General features: G+C 38.6%; 1 protein-coding gene across 3 annotated transcripts in view; it reads right to left on the minus strand.

Annotated features, from left to right (window-relative positions):
• Window positions 1-2963: 2963 nt before the first annotated feature.
• The window catches only part of LOC131448223 (voltage-dependent L-type calcium channel subunit beta-4-like), a 30096-nt gene continuing 14948 nt past the window's right edge, over window positions 2964-18111 (minus strand). For 2 of the 3 annotated variants that reach the window (XM_058620487.1, XM_058620505.1), the window contains 11 exons: window positions 17346-17468; window positions 17111-17238; window positions 14154-14230; window positions 13699-13718; window positions 12695-12775; window positions 10643-10701; window positions 10049-10158; window positions 9455-9606; window positions 9056-9151; window positions 8533-8718; window positions 2964-7891 (listed from right to left, as the gene is read on the minus strand). In XM_058620487.1, the coding sequence (XP_058476470.1) occupies window positions 7631-7891; window positions 8533-8718; window positions 9056-9151; window positions 9455-9606; window positions 10049-10158; window positions 10643-10701; window positions 12695-12775; window positions 13699-13718; window positions 14154-14230; window positions 17111-17238; window positions 17346-17468 (1293 nt within the window). In that variant the 3' untranslated portion in view covers window positions 2964-7630. The remainder of the gene's footprint in view (window positions 7892-8532; window positions 8719-9055; window positions 9152-9454; window positions 9607-10048; window positions 10159-10642; window positions 10702-12694; window positions 12776-13698; window positions 13719-14153; window positions 14231-17110; window positions 17239-17345; window positions 17469-18111) is intronic. The other variant, XM_058620497.1, reaches the window with a different exon arrangement.

Consider the following 18111-nt stretch of genomic DNA (forward strand, 5'->3'; position numbering starts at 1 on the left):
ATGGCAGAAATTCCTGGAACTGGTATTTTCTTCAATGGTCATCATGGGTCAACTTCACTGCTTTGGATAGGACCAGAACTATTTTAAGTGATTAAAAATAATAGAATTCTTCCTTGGAAAGCAGTATAAACACAAGATACTTCCAGCATCTAACATGCAGTATGTTGGTTTTACACTTACCCAAAAAATGTTGACTAAAAGGACAGACTTCCAACAAATTTCCTGCCACAAAACTCATCTCACAGTTTTGGGAAAACTACCAACAAAACATACAATATGTGCTTTTGTCAAACCTGTTCTTGACCAAGCTTCAGTAGACTTCAGAGTTCCTCAAGTTCTTCTAATTTTAGGCAGGCTATACACTGAGAGGTGCAATTCTTGCCCGACCTGTAAGCCACGCCCCCACGCCTTTGATGTAATGTGATGTCATAAATTGAGATTAAATCAATGCAGTATTAGGATCTCAAAACCACGAATGAAACTAAGGCAAAAGCAGCACTATTAGCATGTCTATAAACCAGGAGGAATTTCAACAAGCCATTAGCAATACCCTCAGACTGTGGGCTGAGAATTTTAGGTGGGAACGCAACTGTAATAGCAGCAGCAGCAGCACAGAGCAATCAGTCCATCAGGAGCAGGATCCAAGGCAGGATGACGATGCTCAGGTAAGTGCACTGACTGACACACAGATGAGAGATGAACCTGCTGAGGAACCGGAACACGTGCAGCCTCCTGCACCTTTGCGTCAGTGGTGCTACTGTGCTACTTTTCTGCTGAAAGCAGCGTTGCTTATTGGTGCCATCGCAGCAGGGTTGCTATTCTCTGCAATCTTACTCCGGAGATCAGGGATAGTGTGACGTAGAGGCAGAATTCCACTCTGCCTATTAGTAGTGTCGTCTAATGGTGAGACTTGAAACAAACAGAGGATCCATGATGCATCTTGTGCAGTTAAAATACTTCTCCACTTCCCAGTCCTTCATACCCCTCCTTTCTTATCTGCTCAACCACAGTGGCCTTAACAAAGCAGAAAGTATTAATTATCTGCAGTTTTATCCTCCACATGTAGAGGGTGTGTCCTGGACAGGTGTATTGCATCCTTCCCTTTAGGGGTATATCTTGTGTCCTCTTCTCTTATGTCCTTCACTACATCCATGAACCTTCTCTGTGGTCTTACTCTTTCCCTTCAACATCCTTTGTCCAATATCATCACTATTCCTCCTCTGCACATGACCAAACCATCTCAACCTTGCCTATCTTACTTTATCTCCAAACTGTTCAACCTGAGCTGTCCCTCAAATACATTCATTTCTAAACCTGTCCATCCAGGTCACTCCCAGCGTAAATGTCAGCATCATCAGCTTGGCCACATCCAGCTCTGCATGCTGTATTTTAAGCAGTGCCACTGTCTCCAAGCCATACGTCATAGCAGGTATCACTATCGTCTTGTAGACCTTCCCTTTCACTTGCCGCTATGCTTGTGTCATACTCATCACCCATCACCTGTATTTATATCGCACTTTCCTAGTCTTGGTGACCACTCAGGGGTACCCCTGAGCAAGGTTGTTCATTGTTAAGCTGCTGATTGGCGTCCACAATGTATGTGTGATATGCACCTAGTTTCTACGCCTTGCCTATTATTCACGAGTGACGCGCATGTTTCTGAGCAAACATACAGAAAAAAGATGTGTTGATAATGATAGAGTCAGACTTGGGGAGCCAAGAGGAGCGTATATAACGTATATAACCATATAACCACAATGTTGTTATATAGCCCTGTGGTGATATGCGGTTACCACATATCACCACTAGGACGCACCAAAGCACCGTTCTCATGCCTAATGCCTTTATTTTAAAAGATTCACTTAAATGAAAATTAAAATACACAACAAAAAGTCTTCACTTTTCAGGCACTTATTTTTTTATGTGTGAATTTTGCCCGTCTCTCCTTTAAACATGCAAACTTCGCTATCACTCTTTTATTCGCATAGCATTGTCTATATGTGTCCTTGTCTGTTTGTGTTTTTTGCTCTTTCAGAGAAATGTTTTAAGTCTGTAATACCTGTCTGAATCCAGGCTTGTTCGGTGTCCGGCATCTGAAAGAGGAGGCAGGGAAAACAAAACATGCTTATTTTCCATGATGAAACAGACAGTTAAGCGCTGGTAAAATTAGCACAACTTACATCGAAGCGAGTGGAAGCATTTCCGTTTCCGCCGGCATCAGGACAGTCCACCAGGACAGTAAACTACATTTGAATGCAGATTACACACGGTAGTCACGGACGAATTTAAATAAATAGTGCATTTATTTAAATTTTCCATGTTTTTATAAACTATTTTAGGTGATTTCTATCTTCTTTATGTGAGACTGGTGGAGCGGTGCACTACGGCCCTCTATGGTCGGGCACCACTGCTGAGGTCAGGCCCCCATTAACTCAGATTTCCAACCTCAGCAACCCCGAGATGGGATTACAAGATGGCTGCCCAAACAAACCAACAATGCATTTCTTTTGTATTTGTTTGACAGTTAATCAGTCGTACACAAAGTACTGTTTGTTGTTTAACAGTAGACGTTTAGCTACGCTGTTTGCGTTTGCAAATTACCACGTAGAGCATTGTTATTGATCAGTATTTCTAATAATGGCTAACCCATAATATATATTTGTGCTTTAGACTTGTGTTCTGATGTAAATGGAACGCAGCATAAGTGTTGTTTAATAGATGTTTATTTTAATTAAGCAATTAGCGGTTGCTCCCAGTTCCAACTTTTGTGAGATCCTGGCTAATGACAGAATTTGGGGCAGTTTCATGTGTTTTCGTGAATGTTTGAGTCCTTTCCGTAAAAGGAGAAAAATAAAAAGCATAACAATTGGGCTTTCACAACAGATAGTGCTGAGGTCCTAGAAATGACTACAAGTTTTTTGTGATAAATTAGTAGCTAAACATGAAAACATAATTGAGACAACTTCAGAACCACGCTTTTATTTTGAAAAAGAAATGTTTTAACTCACTTGTTCCCTTGCCTTAAACACATCCTCCTCCAAATTCATTATTTTTTTCTTCTTTGTTTTTATAAATTAGAATGGTATATTATGCATGCAATACCGCATTAGCTGCTTAGGTTTTCATCTTCCACAGGAAAATAAAATAAAAGACTAACACAGAAACTCCCTTAAAAGTCCAGATGGAGATGTGTGGAAAAAGGTTGGTTGGAGAAGCCACAGCATGAAGCGATGTACACAGTTTGCGGTTGCATAGTACAGTACATGGAGTTCCTCATTTTTAAAATAGCATGCCGTTTTTGGATTGCACATCACCAAAACTCTGTATACTGGACGCCACTGTAGTTCCAAATGTCCTGTATGGGGCCGTCGACTCATCTCAGCACATATGTATACAGCAAATAGCATCTCTCAAAGACAAATATGTACATTTCTTTTTTCATTATATAAAAATAATTGCCAGCAAATATTCATCTATTACCTATCTACTGGAATAAACAATGATTATTTTGTTTCTTTTTTTTCCCCCCACATTTTACCAAAGACATTTAATTTTATCTTTGTATTTTGTGGTCAGCTTGAGGATTAATTTGTGGGGAAAAAAATGTAATGGATTAAGTTTTGAGACAAAGGTGCGATAAAGGTGAAACATTTAGAAGAAGGGTGGAGTTCTTTTGTTTTATTTTGTGGTCTTTGAATGAGAGTGTGGTGTGTTTTATTTCAGATCTACTTCCACAGGTCATGAGGGCAAACATGAAATCATTTTAGAGCATCCACAGAGAGAGGGGAATGGGACACTTGGTCTGGAAATCCCCTCTGATTGTCTCAAGCAGCCCATGGCCAAGTGGAATTTGGCTTGTAACCAGAGGTTTGCCAGTTCAAGTCGCCAGCAGGTCAAGGGCTGGGGTACCCTGAGCAAGGCACCCAATCCCCATTGTTAACTTGACACTCTAAAATTGACCCCAGCCACGGGGGGTACACACATCCACTGTACTTCTTATATCAGTCACAAGCCCGGATAAATGGAAGGGTTAAAAATAATATAACCATCATCTGCTGTGGCGACCCTGAGAGAGGGAGAAGCCAGGATTTTCTTTTTTTATAAATATGTACCACCTATTGTATTTGAACAAAACACAAATTACATGTGTTAATATTAACGAAATATCCACATGTCAACACTTTATAATGGGGACAGACCCATGGCACATGGCAATATTTTTTCAGACCCCAAATAACTTTTTCAAAAACATTCTGCACATATTATTTAATATGCAAAAATGAAGTTGTAGTTCATTAACTAAACAACTCTTGGACATGATTTGTTTTCTATTTCAAATTCTGATATTAGGTGTTGTAGAAGTGGCTGTAAATTAGTCGATACATGATGCGTAAATTAGATTTATATATTGAAATTTGGATCACAATAGTTAATATTGACCAAATAACATAACATTAACACTTTATAATTCAGAATATTTTCCCCATTCTAAAGTGGGGTCTCTGGCAGTGGTTCCCAAACACTGCAGAAGAATGAGATAGGGTGACAGATGGGGTGATATTTGGCGGGTGATTTAAAGCAAACTTTACCAATTCAAATGTTGATATTATGTGTACAGATAATGGCACCTAATATGGCTCAGTACATTGTATTGATATTGTGATTTGGGTCACAATAGTTTGCCATCTACAAAACACAAACTTCATAAATCTAATTTATGCATATGTACACCTAATGTCAGAATTTGAATTGGTAAAGTGGAAATTGGAAATTTTGACTGAAAGTGTGGTAAAGTTAGCAAATATTGCCCACAATCCATCTGATTCAGTGTTTGGGAATCACTGCGACAGACCCCACTTTAGAATGGGGAACATGTACAGTTATTTGGTCAATATTAACACATGTAATTTGTATTTTGTTCAATAATAAGTATTCATATTTAAGAGCTCATTTAAGAGCTCTAATGGTAGAATATGGTCATGAACTATAAGGTGTTAATAGGTGCTTTGTAATGACTTCTTTGTAAATGGGTCAGTTTCCCATCAACATACATGCTAATTAGTAGCTAGTTACTGGTGAATATGTGTAGCCTAATATAAAGTGTTACCCAATTGATCCATTCAGTTGCCTAATTTGATGTTCACATCAAAAAATGAGGATATGACTATAAGTTCAGGCTTGTCAGTGAAGAGAGGGACAAAACTTAACTCTAATTAGGTCATGAAAATTTGGTCCCTTCTAGAAACTGTGTCAGGCTGTCAAAGGGAGAGTCACGTGAGAGTCCTAAATGTAGGACAACCTTTTTATATAACTTTTTCCGGAATATAAAAATGGCTGTACATCGTGAAATAAAAAAAAAGGAATTCAATCATGAAAATAAATAAAAATATGAACGTTGTAATGAATGGATGTGACATTATACTTAAGGAAAAGGACGATGTATTGCGCTTGTACTTATCTGGTGAGAGAATTATTTGATGGTGCTGCAGCTGTCAATACTGTACTTCATTTATGACAGAGGGGAAGAAGAGTAATGGTTCATTAAAATAAAAAATAAAAAGCTTTAGGATGTGTCTATTATGTCAAATAAACTGTTCTTCACATATTTGCTATTAGTAATTTTTTACTTTTTTTGAAAAATATATTTTTCTGGCAGTGACAGGTTATAATAGATTCAACAGAAAATAAATTGCTCAATTACAATGATGAATAAATGTCTAAAGATTGATGATGTAGGTTTAAATATGATTTTTCAGTTTGTCTATTTTGTAGACAGTTTAATTTAGTTTCAATGATTCTCCATATATCAATATTGACTTGATTCTGTAAAACTTAGAGCTTAGAGTAGAGACAATAGCAAACAGTAATTTCTTTCATGTTCATTTGTCCACCCGGTGAGTGGAATGTCACTGACAAAGGCCTCTGTCCTGTCACTAAATAAGATAAATCACAATCACAAGACTCTTTTTTTTTTTCTTTTTTTTTTTTAACATGTTATGATAATGATAACAAGCCTTATTAGCAAACCGCAGTAGTTCTGCTGAGCTGAGTGTGTTGGTGGGAGCTGGAGCTACATCCCTGTTTGACAGTTGTTTCAGATTCCCCTCATATAACTCATGCAATCCACTGAATGTCAAAAACCAACACTAAGTTTTTGGTGCGCCACGACTGAGTTACAAACCTCAGGGTTCCAAAAAGATCATTGCTCTTGGGCCTCATTTTTCTTTTTTTTTCCTTTTTTTTCCTCAGAGAAAGTTGCCCTATACTTCTACAAATATAACGTTGATTACAGTAGGGTTCTATTTTTTTTTGGTACGTTTGGAGGGAACATGCTCTGCAGTCAGGACAACATGCCAGCTACACAGAGAATGAACATGATGCAACTGATCCTGCCATGTCACATTTTTAATGCTCAAGTGCCCTAAAACCAACAGAAGGAACACTGACTTCCTATTCACTTGGTAACCGACATTAATGTTTTACCTTAAATGTATATATATATAAAAAAAAACAATAATAATCCCTAATCTTAATCTTCACACTGTCAGGGACAAAAAAAATATCAGACAGAACAACCCGAGCTTGGTTTTAATGCCAGTCCACATCTCAATAACATCAAATGCATCTCAAATGCTATTATATTTCACTATACTATCACAACTATTTCCTTTTCTAAGTGCTAACTGTTTCAAACAGAAGCATATTGCCTTCCCTTACAGTGTAAACTAAGCTCTGATCCCAGCACCATCACAATCACCTTCCGTTTATGACGGTGAGGGTCTTCACCCAAATGAAATCCTAAAGCTATGCTACAGAAAAGCTGGCCGTGCTCAAAGTGACGCTCAAATAGCAAAATAGTTTGGGAATTTGAAGCACCATTTAGTTTTTTTTGTTAGATTTTTTTTAACTAGCAGCCTGCACTCTCTGCCACAGACCAGGTCAGGTGATTCAGAAAATCGGACCTCTGTATCTCTTCCTTTTCATGTGAGATTCCACAATGCTGGGTAGAAAATATCAAATGAAGTGGATGCGGAGGTTGGTCATCTATCAGCATGCAAGAAGCTAAATGGAGAGAGAGGATTTATACATGACCCAGGACGAGGGTCAGCAGCTTTCAGCAGTCTTGTGTGCAGTGGACCTCCCCTGCCGACTGGTCCCCAGTGTGATGTCCCAGGCATTTAGAAGCCCACGCACCGTCTCACCATCTGACCAGTGTCCAGAATTAGCCTGCTGACACGGTCAGTCAGCAAGCTCAGTCTGTGCTGCACGTCTGCTGAGCCTCATGTTAGTTCAAATTCCAAAAGGTCCCACTCACATCAATTGAAGTTATTTGTTTGACAGCGTAAGTTAACATTGGCTTCCTGAACCTCTTGATCACTCTGACCACGCTGTTGACTGACGGGGTCAACCTGCAGCTTCTTTTAAAAAAAACCAAAAAAAACAAAACAAAAAAAAACAATTACCTGACATCAGAATATGACTTTGTTTGACTTGGAAAGATAATTCAAGCCGGGTAAACAAATCAAATCAACACAAAGGTACAATTAGGGACCATCTTGTCTCCGTCGCAGTGTTTGTTTGGGGTGGAATGTGGGCCGTCTGGGCCTCAGTGGGAGAGGGGGAGGTGGGCTCAGAGCCGGTGCCGGGAGTCATGGCTGTAGCTGCCCGGGGAAGTGCGATTGCGATGTGGTTTGTATGCATCCTGATAGGGGTCCTGGTAGTCCTGGTAAGGGTCTTGCTGCTCTCGGCTGTGCTGCGATCCGGACGACATGCGGTTGCGTCCCTTGTGTGCCCGCTCGTTGTGGTAGTTTTCATCCGACGTCATCAGGTTGCGTCGTTCGTTCGGGGTGGAGTGATCCCCCGTGTGGTTGCTCTGTCGCATTCTTTGGCTCTACGAATCACATAATCATACCAGCGGCACAGATGAGGTCACAAAAACACACAGTAGCATTAGCATAAATTAATCTCTGTAGCATTAGCATACATTTGTCTCTGTAGCATTAGAATAAATGTATCTCTGTAGCATTAGCATGGATTTATCTCTGTAGCATTAGCATAAATGTATCTCTGCAGCATTAGCACAGATTTATCTCTGTAGCATTAGCATAAATGTATCTCTGTAGCATTAGCATAAATGTATCTCTGTAGCATTAGTAAGCATTTATCTATGTAGCATTAGTATGGATTTATCTCTGTAGCATTAGCATAATTGTATTTCTGTAGCATTAGTATACATTTATCTCTGTAGCATTAGCATGGATTTATCTCTGTAGCATTAGCATGGATTTATCTCTGTAGCATTAGCATACATTTATCGCTGTAGCATTAGCATAGATTTATCTCTGTAGCATTAGCATAAATGTATCTCTGTAGCATTAGCATACATTTATCTCTGTAGCATTAGCATGGATTTATCTCTGTAGCATTAGCATGGATTTATCTCTGTAGCATTAGCATAAATTACTCTACAGATGAAAATTCAAGAAGGGTTGAACTGAAACATTGTCATAGGAAGAAGTATGAGTTGTGTACCTGCAGTCCAGAGATGCTGGTGGGGTAGGGGGTGAGGGTGGTGGGGCCCAGGTTGCGTCCCAGCAGGGGGTTTAGTGGTGTCGCCATTGAGGTATGGGTTGCTTTCCAATAGGCCTCCAGGTATTCAGCCAGATGCTCGCAGGCATCCTCCAGCTGGTTCTCGTCCAGGATGATGTCGAACATTTCCTGTGAACACAGCGGTCAGAGGACGGAGAGTGAGATGGTCTAATGATAATGGTAACTAGCTTTACACTACACCTATTAACACTCATTGACTCACACATTCATACAGTGCATCTATATGCAACGCATTTTCTATCACACTTTCATACCACTCACACAAACTGCCAACTGGGGTTAAGTGTCTTGCACCAGGACACATCGGCATGTAGACTAGCAGAGCTGGGAATCAAACCCACAACCTTCCAATTGAAAGATGACTCTACCACTGATAGAGTAGAGTCACAATTAAACATATAGGAGGAGTTCAACAAGCCGACAGTGGGTGAGTATGAGGATGTACCGGAGGACACTGGGCTAATTTGTCTGCTGCCACCAGCTGGACGTTCAGGTGTTTGCTCTGGGATTTTCCTCTGGACTTGACAAGTCTCTGCAGGACCTGGATAACAGAGAGATTTGATTAGACTTTATTGATCCCACAATGGGGAAATTCACTTGTTACAACAACAGGGTTGGGAGCAGACAGGTACTACACTATGATATAAAATAAGCAACAGAAACTAAACACAATATACAAATGTTTTTTTTTATTTTACTGGCAAGGTAACTTGATATTTGTCCATGGAGGAGCAGGAAAGGCATTATATATTATCTCGCAGGCTTAATAAAATGTAACACATTTTCATGTGACTGAGCTTCTTAAACTTTAAATTACTTTATTGTTGCATGCTAAGTAATGTACCTTTGGTGAGGAGACCTTCACATGAACAATGATAGGGGCCAGTGAGGTCTTGAGGAGCTGAGCCGGGTGGTTGATGGTGTCAGCGTCCAGCACCACCAGCTGCAGGGAGCGGGCCAACTCGAATATCCTCTCAATCTCACTCTGCACCTCCGCTGATAAGACAACATCAACACACATCAAATAGTATCACAATTTCTTTTCGTTTTGATTTAAGCTTTCACAGTAGGAGTCGACCGATTATCGTCCCGGCCGATGATCAAGGGCCAATATGAGGGCCCTGTAAATGCATATTGGTTCCAAATATCAGTTATTTGCCTCATTAATTGCTCACTGATGTCAGTCCTGAAAAAACAATATCAGTGGAATCCTTTTTCACAGTGATGTCATGTCTGTGGCTTCAAAGGAGCAAATTAGACGCTCCCCACTTCCCTTAAGAGAAACCTTAATTAACAACTTCAGTTTTTCAAAACAATCTGTTTTTCATCCATCCATACACTGAAGGTTAAATCAAAGTTTACATTTAGAATGAAGAGTGGAACAGACATTGGGCATGTTCCTCTGCTCAGTGACATATGACACATCTTTAATTCTTACCCAAGCTGGAGCGAGTGTTGGACCTCTCAATGATGGCTCTTTTACTGGGGTTGTTGAGAACTGACCTCTTGGCTAGTGATATATCTGCTGTGACACGTGTTATTGATATCCTGAAATAATAAGATACAGGTTTTCAAAATCCAAGAGTCATTCACTGTACATAAATGACTGGAATCTGATGTTTTTTTGTATGAGCTGATACAATAATCCAATCCAATACAAAAATCCTATATATTGCATGCTTTACTATGCACAGACTGTAAAAAAGTAAATAAGATTAGCAACAGAATTTTAGCCGAGTAGTGTTGCCTGGGCTGTTCATTTCATCTTTATGGGAGAATAATATATTTTTTACAAAGTTGGATAATTACGTTTTTCAAATAGCTTTGAAATGGCTAGCACAAATATACTGTTAACATCTTCATATATTCATATCAGTAGATATTAGACACAGTGATTTCTGTTGTAAAAAATGATTTTAACACATTGTTTTTAGAGTTAAGTGGATTTTTTTTTTTTTCCCTTCAAAATAAAATTTAAAGTTAATGAAAAGAGACACCTGAATGGTCATCACAGAATAACAAACTGTCTCACCTGCCATCAAATCTGTGCTTGAGGAAGTCAAACAGTGCTTTTTGCATCATGTCTGTTACCTGGAAAGACAAAGAGAATATACAGTATATATTTGGAGGGCAACATAGTGTTTTCCATGGCTACCTCCCCCAATGCATGCTGGGAGCGACACTGCTCTCCATGATTCAAAATAGTTGAATAAGATGCTATCCATTCATTCAAATCCAGGTGATGTTCGATGTAATTGTCTTTCGGACTAATCATGATAGATCTGATCTTTTATGAACTGAGAAAATTCACTGTCTGGTTTAAATGTTTCAAATAACATGCATTAAATTACATTTTTATATATATATATACTATATATATATATTCTTTTTTTAAAAACTCTAGTACAGCCATTCCCAAACCAAAGAGTGCAAGGGTGCACTTTCAAAATCTGAAAATGCTCTGAGGCCCACCCCAACCATATGGCGCTTTTCCACTACACAGTTCCGGCACGACTGGGCACGGCATGGCTCCACTCTACTGGGTTTTTTTTTTTGGTTTTTTTTTTTTGGAAGAGTGCAACGTCTGACATAGGAATCAAACCAAACAATGCCAAACTGTAGATCAGTTAAAAAGACTTAAAAATCCTGAAAACCAGTGTTAATCTCCAACATTAAGCAAGGACATTTCTAAAATCTCAATATTTACCAGAGGAGTCTGGTGTATTTAGTGATTAACCTGGCGATGATGAGCCACATCACATCCCCTTCCCCGTATTTCACTTCAGTGACTGTGTCTGTGCTCCGGTCATGCAAGAAGTACTGAACTAATCCATTTAATTAACTGGTTCTAATGATTCAGTACACTGAAAACAACTGCTTTACAAGTCACTAGTTGTATGTGCTGTGTATAAAACGATGTCACAGCAGTTTCAGCCGTGCTATGATGACTCCGCCAACGTTGAGGTTACTGAGTTGTGCTGGACTTGTCTAGTGGAAAAGTGCCATTAAATGACGACTATTATATATATATTATTGTAATACAAAAATTCAGCGCAGAATAATAATTAGTTCACTTCATGTTATTTCTGAACTTGCATATCTTTCAGCACATGCATGTGGTTATTACAGCTGGGTTCCATGTAATATTCGAAAGGGTTAGCTTCACAACAAAGTGCTCACTCTTATATATAATATGCGTAATTATGCATCAACATAAATAACAATTAACAAATTAAAATCAACAAAATAACATTGAGTGCAAATCCGGAAATGTTAGGCCTGAATGCTGACCGGCTGGCACTGCTGGATACCTACACATTAAGTGTCACAGTATTGGTATATACTGTACAACACATGGCTTTGTTTTATTTCTTATAAGTATTTCTTAAAATATATTGTCCATATATAGAGCAATTTAAAAAATGAACTACAAAACTCAATATTAAAAGCATGTTTATTTATCTATAGTGAATGACCTTTGATGGCCCACAAAGTTCCAATTATCTAAAATGTGCACCCATTTGCTCATGTCACAATGCATATTGTGATTTGAGTTTTTTTTTTTTTTTTTTAAATATATAGAAAGTTTGGGAAACATTGTTATCAACTATTCAGCACTGTCATTTTATTATTTTTTTAAAATGTTATTGGCTGTTGTTCCTCATTGACTTTAAGCACAGTTTATCTCCCAATAATGACTAATTGCTGTTATCTCTCATAACAAATACAGTATGACACACTGACACTAATATGTGACATTTAAAAAAGCAGAGAAACCAATTTCGCAATTAAATGCAGATTTTTTTTTTCCAGAATAGCTCAAATCTATGGATTACACAACATATTTCCATGTGACCTCTTTGACTTTGACTCATTAGTCTGGCTGCAATCTGGGATGTTACGTGGGCGATGATGCTGACACACTCACTATTAACTGCGTCAACACGGAGCTATTTTGGGTGAGTGAAGGAATGATGTACACAACCTGTCACCTCTGCTGTGTTTTTTCATCAGTAACACTGAATCTGTGATATTTATCATGTCTTAAATTAAAAAGAAAAGATATTTTGTACTGGTAGCTCACCTCATAACCCTTGAGTGAGGGTCCCACCAGCACCACAGGCCTCATAGAGGGAACCACGTCATATGGGGGGATGTGCTCCATCTGTCAGTGTGAACATATTTGAATCAGAAGCGGCCAACTTATCACAAGATGAATTACAAGCACAGTGTGACAGTGAAACATTAAACCACAGTCACAGTCACAATCGCTGATATATCTCCCCATGTTGGTACATGTAGCAAATGATAATGAATGAACAGTTGTTATATATATATATACATGTATATATACATACATACACGTATACGCCATTTATAAAAGTAACTATTATATAAACAATTTCTCTTTAGGGAAATGAAAGACAATGATTTGCTACATAGATGGATGAATATGACTACTACATTAACCTATTCGCATAATACCACAGTTAGATATAGGGGTGGAGTGGCGCAGTGGTTAAGACCGGTACCCTGTGTGCGAAAGACGTCATGATTGCAATGGTCACAAGTTCGACTCCACCCCTGGCTGATCGTACTCAATTCCATTGTAAGTCGCTTTGGATGAAAGCGTCTGCTACATGACATGTAATGTAATATAACACCACACCATGTCTAAGTGGTAATACTACACACTTTCACATAATTTAAAAAAACATGAGCAAATTTTATAGTACATTTATTTTATGTAAATGCTTTTTATTTTACTTTACTGTATTTATTACTATCATCTGTCTTTAATTACATAACTGGAGCTTCCAAGCATTATTGTTTTTCATATAAACAGTCTGTGTCTGATAATCTGTGTCTAATGTGTCCTAAACATCAAAATGGTGATGATTTTGGTAACTTCAGTGGGCTGAAGTATTTTGGGCTCCAGGTTGTGACATGAGGAACGTTCTCTCGGAGCAAAAAGAGTGTCAGCACTTTGCGTTCCTGTCATTTCATGATGGCAGCAGAAGCGGCAGCAACAACAACATTCTAGTTGATGGTAAACAAGGTGGTTTTACCAACTGGTCACCAACTTACCACTTTCTGTTTCTGCTTTCCTGTAGGAGGGAGAGAAGACAGTGACAGTGTTGTCAGTAGCTGCTGGCAGCGAGGAGGCCACAAACTAACTAAACTTCATCACAATCCTATTAAAGTGAAGCAATAATAATTATATCATATTATATCATACATGTGAAAAGTGTTCTATTGTCCTATGGTTATATTCACAATATCACATGAGTGCACTTCAGAGGGGGGGTTCATAGTCTTGACGTTGGGTTCACACTGTGGTAAACTCCAGTCTCAGAGCGCCTGCAGTCCTCAACTGGAGGAAGAGGAGGATGATAGGAAAATGTACCAAACAACTCTGTACGGCAGTGAACTTATGCTCTACATAGAAACATGGGATGGTTTTCGAGAAGCTTATACTCTATGTGCTGTTGTGGCTCTAAGCTGGCTGTTAACGTCCCTCTCCCTCTGTCTGATGTGCTCACCTGCTGATGAAATGAGTGGTCGGATAGAGGCAGAGACCTCATCCTCTACACTGGAAGAAGAGTTCCCTCCAGACTTACTGCAAAAGACAAGAGGGAATAAAAAAGAGAAGAAAGAAAGAAACACCGTGGTATTAATGTGGCAAACGACAGAGAACCTTAAAAGGCCTAAAATGATCAATCATTGCACAGGAAAGGTGTAAAACATAAAGAAATCATCATATTTCTAGTTCAAATTTTAGATTTTTCATTTGGAATTAAATTAGCTCCTAAAAGACAAAACTCACAGTGAAACAACATGTGTGCAGCTTTATATCTCGATATATCTTGTGCATCGGGATATAGCCTAAAAATAGTCATATATTATTTATAAGCCACATCGCCCTGCTTTACAGGAATATATCGCAGTATACTCTATATTGGTATCAAATGATGTTAAATAGCATATGCCCATGCCCTATGTCTAATCTTGTCACACAGTGGGAATTAAATCATTCTTAACAGACATGAACTGATGCAAACAGGAAAAGTTCTGATTATTTATTTTAATAAATTCATATTTAATATGTAGATCATCTATTAAATTCTAACAATGTATGTAATGACTGCTACAGAAGGAAGTAATCAGAATTAATAATAGATTGTAAATTTGTCAATTGCCTGTGAGCAGTTTAACTCAAAAAGTAGACAAAGTAATTTACCCTACAATACCCTGACCCTTTATTTTGGTGATGATCTGGATTCAAAAACTGAGAAGCCTTAACTAATGTGTTAATTAGTTTCTAGCAAAAAAAAAAATTATATTAAAATATTCAATGGTATTATTCATATTAGAATATTCTAAACTCCAGTGCATGAGAGCTAGTGAAAGCAATGCAGAGTTCACACTGTGATGAGCTACTGAGATGCATTCAAGACCGTGGTAAGATTTCATCACCTCTGGGGGATCTACAGTAGAGTTTAGAATTTAATATTGGTGGGGACATGTCCTGTGTCCATGTGCTGTTCTGAAAACACAGCAGTGACTTTTTAGGGCTGTCAGTCCAGACCTTAAGCACACAGGCAAATATTTTTGGCCAACATGATCACAAGCCTAGTCCCGTCTCGGGCAGAAATTCTAAACTCTAATCTACAGTGTGTTGATCTTAGAGAAGCGACTTCAAGATGCATTCAAGACAGCTCGTAAATGTCATCACTTCTGCAAACACACACAAAGTCCACAAACTAAATGCTTGCTGCTGCCACCACCTTGTGTTAAACGATGCACCACAAATTAGGTAGTCATTTAGATTTGTAGATTTAATTTGTCCATTTTTAAAATATCATGAATAATCAGAGTTCTGTTCAACTTTGTATAATCAAGTGAATAATCGAAAATTCATCCCTAGTATAAATAATGTGTTAAAACACGTTTTACTTGTTTCCCTAGGTTGACAATAAAAGCAATGGCTATCTTACATATCTCTAATATTACGTTTATCTCTTAATGTCATATATTTCTTGGACTCAGCGTCTCTCACAGACAGACATTATTTTAAAGCTATAGTGAAAACGCTGTCCTGGTTAATGGGGGTTCAAAAGTCTCTCCTCATCTGAGAGACTCTCTGCCACAAAGAACAAACAAAAAATCTAACTAGTACGTGAAATGTTGAAGTGCTTGAGTGAAGTGGGATTACTATGAAATAAAACAGCAAGCCTGGAAGATTACACACACACACACACACACACACACACACACACAGGTAAGCTAATAGGCTAATAGAACTGTCACAACGTGATCTATACCGGAAACACGATTTGTTCTGCACATGTGCGATGTGTGACTACTTCCTGTTACTGCTAATGTATTTAGAGTTAACAAATAGAATTAAATATATCATACAAATGTGTATCTTATTTTATAAGTATAACAACTGTATAATAACTTTTATTGCCAAGCGTTACGGCAAAAGGTTTACACACGAAGTAGTAGAAAGCCGAAGTCAGTGGCTCTTATTTTGAAAGCCAGGTTTAAAGGAAATGGTGCTATGTAAGATTGGCCTTTTGGGACTTTTGGGACTATTTTATCACCTTTAAAACAAAAGCAAACATAAAAGTGTGTATTTGTCTTATAAGAATAACTACTAAAATGAAACATAACATAAAACATGTATTTAGGAAAGATAACATTATTAATTGGCCATTTATAACAAATTCTGCATTTTTGTTGTCAGAAATTGAAAAACCTATAAGTGTAATCTATTTTGCAAACACCTGGCTACCCACAAGAATCTAGAGGGGCTTGTGTCCAATATTTTGAAACTGGATTGCAGTACCTGTGTTAAACTCGAGTGGCCACAGTTTTACATTCATTCATTCATCATCTACTGCTTTATCCTCAATATGAGGGTTGCAGGGCCCTTGGTGCCAATCCCAGCTGAGATAGGGCAAAAGGCAGGGTACCCTGGACAGCTCACCAGTCCATTGCAGGGTCACAGAGAGAGAGACAACCATTCACTCTCACACTTACACCTATGGGCCATTTAGAGTGTCCAATTAACCTCTGCATGTTTTTTGCACTGTAGGAGGAAACCGGAGGAAACCCACACACACATACACACACACAGGGAAAACATGAAAACTCCAAAGCCCTTGTTCTGACTGGGTCACAAACCCGGGTCTTTTTGCTGCATAGGCAACAGCGCCAACTGTGTGGCCCACAGTTTTACAAAAATATAAATATAGCTCCTTTAAAGGCACAGGATGAAGTGTGATACAAACATATGCAGTGGCTCAGCTTTTTAAAAATGAACGTACAACATAAAGCTTATGGTCATACGGCATTTCTCACTAACATCTTACAATGAACCAGTTCAGCTGCTTATTATGTCTATAGTTTAATCTGATTTTATCTCCCTATTTTTTGTCTTTCCATTAACTACAGAATATGACTATAACTATAACGTGCTGTTGTTACTTACCCTTGAACTCGTCCTCTCTTTTGCTCCTGCTGGAGTCGGATGTTCTCAAGCTTCAGAGGACTGGGGATGAAGCCGATCTCGCAGCCCTCCTTCACTAGCCGACCTATCCACCAGTCATTGTTGAACTTCTGAGCAGCATAACGTCAAAGGGGAGATTACAAACATACAAGAACATACTATTTTGGCTGCTGGACATACAGAAGGTGTTGTGTTTGACCACAAACTATTCACATACCTCTTTTATATGGAGGAAATCCTTGGCATCGAAGGAGATGGCAGTGGCTGGAACTGGAACATCCTCATCCAGTGCACCACAGTAGCTGACGTTGGTCCTTACAGCAAATGCCACTGGTTTGGCCTAGATGATCAATAAAAGGCACTCAGTGAGTAATCTGAAGGGAATTCAAATCCCTTGATCAGCCTTTATCTGAAGATCAGTCCTCAGGACCAGGATTGAGAAACCCTGATATGCAGGACTAATCTTCAGAATTGTAGGAAGCGTCAGGCCGTGTACATGCCTGTATTGATGTTGACTCTGTTCTTAGTCACGCTACCTCCAATTCTGAAGATCAGTTCTAAAGATCAGGAGGACCAGTGAGGTCCTCAGGATAAGGATTGAGAAACCCTGACTTTCAGGACTGATCTTCAGAAATGGAGGTAGTGTCAGTCCATGTACATGCCTGTCTTGATGCATTTTTTTCTTGTATATTCGATTCCTTTAATTAATTCCTTTGACTTCAACTTATCTCAGTCTCCACGGCCATCTTCACTGTTTCCCAAAACTTTGATAGCAAAATTCCCCAACAATCAGCAGCATTAGTATGAATCTTTCTTTGTGAAATAAAGAAATGTCAGAGCTTGACACTGACTTTTTTCCCAAAGAGCACATGTGCTCCTAAATTAAAAAAAGCACATCAAATGAAAATGCTTCAAATGGGGATAGAACTTTGAAAAATCCTTTAATTAATTATTTATGTAAATGTTACATAGAGTTTGGTTAG

Source organism: Solea solea, chromosome 2, assembly GCF_958295425.1.
Source record: "Solea solea chromosome 2, fSolSol10.1, whole genome shotgun sequence".
Lineage (NCBI taxonomy): Eukaryota > Metazoa > Chordata > Actinopteri > Pleuronectiformes > Soleidae > Solea > Solea solea.